The sequence below is a fragment of the Rhinopithecus bieti genome, unplaced genomic scaffold, assembly GCF_001698545.2.
Source record: "Rhinopithecus bieti isolate Rb0 unplaced genomic scaffold, ASM169854v2 scaffold_22, whole genome shotgun sequence".
Taxonomy (NCBI): domain Eukaryota; kingdom Metazoa; phylum Chordata; class Mammalia; order Primates; family Cercopithecidae; genus Rhinopithecus; species Rhinopithecus bieti.
Genome location: NW_016803136.1, coordinates 1,500,159 through 1,507,242, shown reverse-complemented (window position 1 = coordinate 1,507,242; position 7,084 = coordinate 1,500,159). Strand labels below are relative to the sequence as shown.

The window sequence follows — 7,084 nt, the reverse complement described above, 5'->3', positions numbered from 1 at the left end:
GCCCAGGCTGGAGTGCAGTGGCCGGATCTCAGCTCACTGCAAGCTCCGCCTCCCGGGTTTACGCCATTCTCCTCCCTCAGCCTCCGGAGTAGCTGGGACTACAGGCGCCCTTCACCTCACCCGGCTAGTTTTTTTGTATTTTTAGTAGATACGGGGTTTCACCATGTTAGCCAGGATGGTCTCGATCTCCTGACTTCGTGATCCTCCCGTCTCGGCCTCCCAAAGTGCTGGGATTACAGGCTTGAGCCACCGCGCCCGGCCTTTTTTTTTTAATCTATGTTTTTTTTTTGAGACTGTTGCCCTGTTGCCCCGGGGGAATGCAATGGCACGATCTCGGCTCACCACAATCTCTGCCTCCCAGGTTCAAGCGATTCTCCTGCTTCAGCCTCCTGAGTAGCTGGGACTACAGGCGCACACCACCATGCTTGGCTAATTTTTGAATTTTTAGTAGAGGTGTGGTTTCACTATGTTAGCCAGGCTGGTCTTGAACTCTTGACCTCAGATGATCCACTCTCTTTGGTCTCCCAAAGTGCTGGGATTACCAGCTTGAGCCACTGTACCCAGCCTCGCTGGACTTACTTTCTTTTTTTTTTTGAGACAGAGTCTCGCTCTGTCGCCCAGGCTGGAGTGCAGTGGCCGGATCTCAGCTCACTGCAAGCTCCGCCTCCCGGGTTCACGCCATTCTCCTGCCTCAGCCTCCCGAGTAGCTGGGACTACAGGCGCCCGCCAGGTTGCCCGGCTAGTTTTTTGTATTTTAGTAGAGACGGGGTTTCACCATGTTAGCCAGGATGGTCTCGATCTCCTGACCTCGTGATCCGCCCGTCTTGGCCTCCCAAAGTGCTGGGATTACAGGCTTGAGCCACCGCGCCCGGCCTGGACTTACTTTCTCATATCTTTTTTCATTTATACATTTAGACAGGGCTCTTTCCAGGGACCTATTTGGAGACCAGCTATGAGTGTATCCTTACTACCCCTTCATTTTTTATTTTTATTTTTTTTTGAGACGGAGTCTCGCTCTGTCACCCAGGCTGAAGTGCAGTGGCCGGATCTCAGCTCACTGCAAGCTCCCCATCCCGCGTTTACGCCATTCTCCTGCCTCAGCCTCCTGAGTAGCTGGGACTACAGGAGCCCGCCACCTCACCCGGCTAGTTTTTTGTATTTTTTTTAGTAGAGACAGAGTGTCACCGTGTTAGCCAGGATGGTCTCGATCTCCTGACCTCGTGATCCGCCTGTCTCGGCCTCCCAAAGTGCTGGGATTACAGGCTTGAGCCACCGCGCCCAGCCCTTACTACCCCCTTTAAAATCACATGGGCAATCTTAGTTCCTAGTTTTTGCCTTAAGGTTTCTCATTTACCCTTTTGTTTTAGATGTTGTTTAGATGTTGAGGACCCAGAGTTTTTTTTTTTCTTTTTATTCCTCTATTGCCATCCGTATATTCGTTTATATGTTTATTATACATATATGCCCCACTTCTGCCCAGGTCTCAGTTGCTGTTGAAATGCATGGCTAACTTGTGTTCTTAACTTCTGCTTGGGATCATAGGGCCCTGTAGGGAAGGGTCCTGGCTGTGGCTTCTGGGCTGCCGGTTGGCGAGTCTGGCTGTTTTTCATGCGTGGCATTACCCCTTTGTTGGAACGATGGCTGGGCAACCTCCTGGCCCGGCAGTTTGAAGGTGAGTGGTTTTCTCTGTGTCCAACTTCTCCTGTTACTGCTTCAAAGCTACCTCCCCTTGTTTGAGTCTGTTCCCTGCTCTTGTATGAGCACCCCTTCCTACTGGATTGCCTTTAGGTCCAGTTCTCAAAATGAGTCTGACCTAGTTTTCTAGTTCTTGGGCTTCCTTCTGGGGCCTTGAGAGGCAATCATGCATTTGCAGGAGTGGACATTCTTCAGAAGCATAGTTGTGAATGTTTAAGGTAGCTCATCTTTTTGCATATGCTGGGCACATGGGCGCTTTGTTAATACCTAATTTTATTGTAACCATAATGAGTGAGGGGCATGAAGGTAGAGACCCTTACTGAAAGCAAGGAATCATGCTTGTAATCCCCTTGGGATACTCTATTTCTAGGTCGACACTCAAAGGGGGTGGCAAAGACAGTAACAAAGCAGCGAGTGGAGTCCCATTTTGACCTTGAGCTGCGGGCAGCTGTGATGCATGATATTCTGGACATGATGCCTGAGGGCATCAAACAGAACAAGGCCCGGACAATCCTGCAGCACCTCAGTGAAGCCTGGCGCTGCTGGAAAGCCAACATTCCCTGGAAGGTGGGTGGCTCTCCATTTCCTTGGAGGGGTAAACATCGTCTTTAGGTTAGGATCACCACTTTGTGACTCATGAGGGGACTATCTGGTTCCTATCTCTTTTCTTTTCCCTTTTAGAGAGGGGCTTGCTGTATTGCTTAGGCTGGCCTCAAGCCTGAGCTCGAGCAGTCCTCCTCAGTCTCCTGAGTAGCCGGGACTACAGGTGTGCACCACAGCACCTGCTTTATCCCAGTTTGATTGTGCTTTTTGGACTTTTAGGTCCCTGGACTGCCAACGCCCATAGAGAATATGATCCTTCGATATGTGAAGGCCAAGGCTGACTGGTGGACCAACACTGCTCACTACAACCGAGAACGGATCCGCCGAGGGGCCACTGTGGACAAGACTGTGTGTAAAAAGAACCTGGGCCGCCTCACCCGGCTCTATCTGAAGGCAGAACAGGAGCGGCAGCACAACTACCTGAAGGTTGGGCAGAGTAGGCTGGGCTAGGTGTGAGTGGTGGGAGAGTGGGCATGAGGGAGGACTGCAGAGTTGTGACTGAACCTTGTTCTGGGGGGATCGGGCTATAGCGGGAGGCTAATTTCATGTCCACCTTGCAGGATGGGCCTTACATCACGGCGGAGGAAGCAGTGGCAGTATATACCACTACAGTGCATTGGTTGGAAAGCCGCAGGTTCTCACCCATCCCATTCCCCCCACTCTCCTATAAGCATGACACCAAGTTGCTCATCTTGGCATTGGAGCGGCTCAAGGAAGCTTACAGGTGAGTATTAGGGTAGATAGGTTCCTGTTGGGAAGGTGACAGCAGGGAATGGCATCATCCTCAGAGTCCAAAGAAAGAAGGTGTAGCCCCAGTCTTTTCTGGTTTTACTTCCTCCTGGTTTTGCCATTCACCGTTCCCCTTGCCTTATCAGTGTGAAGTCTCGGTTGAACCAGTCTCAGAGGGAGGAGCTAGGTCTGATTGAGCAGGCCTACGATAACCCCCACGAGGCACTGTCCCGCATCAAGCGTCACCTCCTCACACAGAGAGCCTTCAAAGAGGTGAGTGAGAGCCTCCCAAGTTTTCTTTTTGGTTCTACCTTTCATTCTTGGTAGAACTAAAGGTAGCCTCAGGTGATTGTTGTGAACCAGCCTCCTTGTCCCACAGGTGGGCATTGAGTTCATGGATCTCTATAGCCACCTGGTTCCAGTATACGACGTAGAGCCACTGGAGAAGATAACTGACGCCTACCTGGACCAATACCTGTGGTATGAAGCCGACAAGCGCCGCCTCTTCCCACCCTGGATTAAGCCTGCTGACACAGAACCACCTCCACTGCTTGTTTACAAGTGGTGCCAAGGTAGAACTTTCCTGAGATTGCCCTGTGAGGAACGGGGGATGAATTTAGTTCTATGTCAAAATTCTCATCTGGGCAGCATGATTGGTTTACTCTCTTGATGCATGGTAGTAAAAGGAAGTAATGTTCATGTTAAACTGAAGAAAGCCCATAGTCAAAGCAATCCAGATGACTACGTGGAATGGTAGTGGGATTGGTTATGGAAGGTAATGATAGTTACTGTGGGGCTAGTCCTGAAAGAGGATTTCTAACCTGCTGGAGACCTGCCTTGCTACTCCTCAGGCATCAATAACCTGCAGGACGTGTGGGAGACAAGTGAAGGCGAGTGCAATGTCATGCTGGAGTCCCGCTTTGAGAAGATGTATGAGAAGATCGACTTGACCCTGCTCAATAGGCTGCTGCGCCTCATCGTGGACCACAACATAGCCGATTACATGACAGCCAAGAACAATGTCGTCATCAACTATAAGGTGTGTCTCAGGCACAGTAGCACGAAATTGTGTGTGGAATGGTTGTCTGGCCCACTGACTCAGAATTTGCTGCGGGGGAGGCTGGGTGCAATGGCTCACGCCTGTAATCCCAGCACTTTGGGACGCTGAGGCGGTCGGATCACAAGGTCAGGAGTTCGAGACCAGTCTGGCCAACACGGTGAAACCCCGTCTCTACTTAAAAAAATACAAAAATTAGTTGGGTGTGGTGGGCGCCTGTAATCCCAGCTACTCGGGAGGCTAAGGCAGGAGAATCCCTTGAACCCAGGAGGTGGAGGTTGCAGTGAGCTGAGATTGCACCACTGCACTCCAGCCTGAGGGACTGAGCATAACTCCACCTTGGAGGGGAGTCAGGGGAATAGAATTTGCCGAGGGGAGAACAAAAGAGGTTGACCCTGGAGAATCCTGGGACATGGCTCAGGTTGTTAAGAATTGTAGTTCTTTCTTTCTAGGACATGAACCATACGAATTCATACGGGATTATCAGAGGCCTGCAGTTTGCCTCGTTCATCGTGCAGTATTATGGCCTGGTGATGGACTTGCTTGTATTGGGATTGCACCGGGCCAGTGAGATGGCTGGGCCCCCTCAGATGCCAAATGACTTTCTCAGTTTCCAGGACATAGCCACTGAGGCTGCCCACCCCATCCGTCTCTTCTGCAGATACATTGATCGCATCCATATTTTTTTCAGGTGAGGGCTTGCCTGGATTCCTAGCCTTGCAGGGTACTGAGGCATATGCTTTGCCTCTGAAATCAGCTATTGTACCTGAGTTGACTTAACTGCTGTTGGGGCTTTAAAATGGAATGAAGCCTGGGGAGGGTGGGGGTAGGATGGGGTGAGGTCTCCGTCTGTGGAGCTGGAGGACCCGTGGGGTCCCAGATCTCAAGTGTATTGGGGCCTCAGCAGTGTACCTGGTCTGGTGTAGGTTCACAGCAGATGAAGCTCGGGACCTGATTCAACGTTACCTGACAGAGCACCCTGACCCCAATAATGAAAACATCGTTGGCTATAATAACAAGAAGTGCTGGCCCCGAGATGCCCGTATGCGCCTCATGAAACATGATGTTAACTTGTGAGTCTAGGTTGGGGCTGTGTGAGCTGGAAGGACATAGGCTAAGGGCCCAGAGAGGGCATACTGAGGCTGTGTCCTGGGTGGGAGACGTGTGGCTGTGGCAGGATATCATCAGTTGGCCTTGGAAGGGAAGTTCCTTCCAAGAAACTGATGTGACCATATGGTTCTCTGTGGGCAGAGGCCGGGCAGTATTCTGGGACATCAAGAACCGCTTGCCACGGTCAGTGACTACAGTTCAGTGGGAGAACAGCTTCGTGTCTGTGTACAGTAAGGACAACCCCAACCTGCTATTCAACATGTGTGGCTTCGAGTGCCGCATCCTGCCTAAGTGCCGCACCAGCTATGAGGAGTTCACCCACAAGGACGGGGTCTGGAACCTGCAGAATGAGGTACAGCCTGGGAGGGGCTGGGAGTGACATGAGCACGCCTGCACTTCCTGGGTGAGTGGGAGCCAGGAACACGGGCATCCCTTGTCCTTGTCAGTCACCGGAGCCTTGTTGGGTGGAAAGGCTTAGTGGTGAGCACAGTTGGCTCTTGCTTCTGTGGGAGTTCCTCAGACAAAGTAACCTTGACTTTGTGGTTTAGGTTACTAAGGAGCGCACAGCTCAGTGTTTCCTGCGTGTGGATGATGAGTCAATGCAGCGCTTCCACAACCGTGTGCGTCAAATTCTCATGGCCTCTGGCTCCACCACCTTCACCAAGGTACAAGGCCGTCATCCCCAGCTTCCCTCTTGTCCTCTGCTGTCCTCTGCTCATCTCATATCCCTTTCACTTCTTCCCCTGACGGCTTCTCCTTCCTTCTCCACTTTGCTTAGTGTGCCAGTTTCCATGCTCTGTGCAGTAGCGGCTTACAGTGTCAGGTCACTTTATAGTTATTTTCTGAGAATTCCTTGTAGGAATTCTGCAGTCTCCTTCTTACGGAGTTGTGATGATTCTAAATTAAGGCAACAGTAAAAGTTGGATTTATTATTTTGAACAGTAAAGCATTATTTTTGCATTTTCTCTGGGGCTTATTTGTCTAAATTATGTTAACCAGTGGCATAGAGAACCTGTGAAAAAGCAACTCTCGTAGGCATCTCAGAGTTCGTTTCTCCTTCGCTTACCTTCAGAGGCCCAGCTGAAGGCAACTGGAATCGAGAAAGAAAAATCTGAGGAATTTGGAACTATGTATATTTAAGTTTTCGCAAGATTTAAAAAGTTACCTCGGCCAGGCACAGTGGCTCACGCCTGTAATCCCAGCACTTTGGGAGGCCGAGGCTGGTGGATCACCTGAGGTCAAGAGTTTGAGACCAGCCTGGCTGACTTGGTGAAACCTCGTCTCTGCTAAAAATACAAAAATTAGCCGGGCCTGGTGGCAGGTACCCAGCTACTTAGGAGGCTGAGGCAGGAGAATTGCTTGAATCCAGGAGGCAGAGGTTGCTGTGAGCGGAGATCTTACCATTGCACTCCAGCCTGGGCAACAGAGCAAAAACTCTATCTCCAAAAAAAAAAAGAAAAATGTTACCTCACTCTGGTTTCCATTCGAGTAACTCTTAACTATAACATTTTTCTTGCATTCTAACCTTCACATTTCAAAATGTGCAGTATTTACATGTGCAGAATGTTTTCTGTTTTTTAGTAAGACTTCTGTTAAGAAGACGTTCTATTATGTTTTAGAACTATTGCATTACAGTTGAGTTTCCTTTATCCAAAATTCTTAGGACCAGAAATGTTTTGGATTTCAGGTTTGTTTTTTTTTTTAATATTTTCATTATTATTACTAGAGACAGGGTCTCACTCGGTCACTTAGGCTGAAGTGCAGTGGCGCTATCATAGGTCACTGCAGCTCAAGTGATCGTCACACCTCAGCCTCCCGAGTATCTGGGACCACAGGTGCGTACTCCACCATGCCTGGCTAATTTAAAAAATTTTTCTTTTTTTTTTTTTT

At 49.8% G+C, this 7,084-nt stretch overlaps 1 protein-coding gene across 1 annotated transcript in view; it reads left to right on the top strand.

Moving 5' to 3' along the window:
• The window catches only part of PRPF8 (pre-mRNA processing factor 8), a 37,175-nt gene that overhangs the window by 6,697 nt on the left and 23,394 nt on the right, over positions 1-7,084 (top strand). The window contains exons 14-24 of the mRNA XM_017866447.1: positions 1,543-1,672; positions 2,066-2,262; positions 2,518-2,724; positions 2,859-3,022; positions 3,174-3,300; positions 3,407-3,599; positions 3,879-4,066; positions 4,537-4,775; positions 5,011-5,157; positions 5,336-5,546; positions 5,743-5,859. Of these exons, the coding sequence (XP_017721936.1) occupies positions 1,543-1,672; positions 2,066-2,262; positions 2,518-2,724; positions 2,859-3,022; positions 3,174-3,300; positions 3,407-3,599; positions 3,879-4,066; positions 4,537-4,775; positions 5,011-5,157; positions 5,336-5,546; positions 5,743-5,859 (1,920 nt within the window). The remainder of the gene's footprint in view (positions 1-1,542; positions 1,673-2,065; positions 2,263-2,517; positions 2,725-2,858; positions 3,023-3,173; positions 3,301-3,406; positions 3,600-3,878; positions 4,067-4,536; positions 4,776-5,010; positions 5,158-5,335; positions 5,547-5,742; positions 5,860-7,084) is intronic.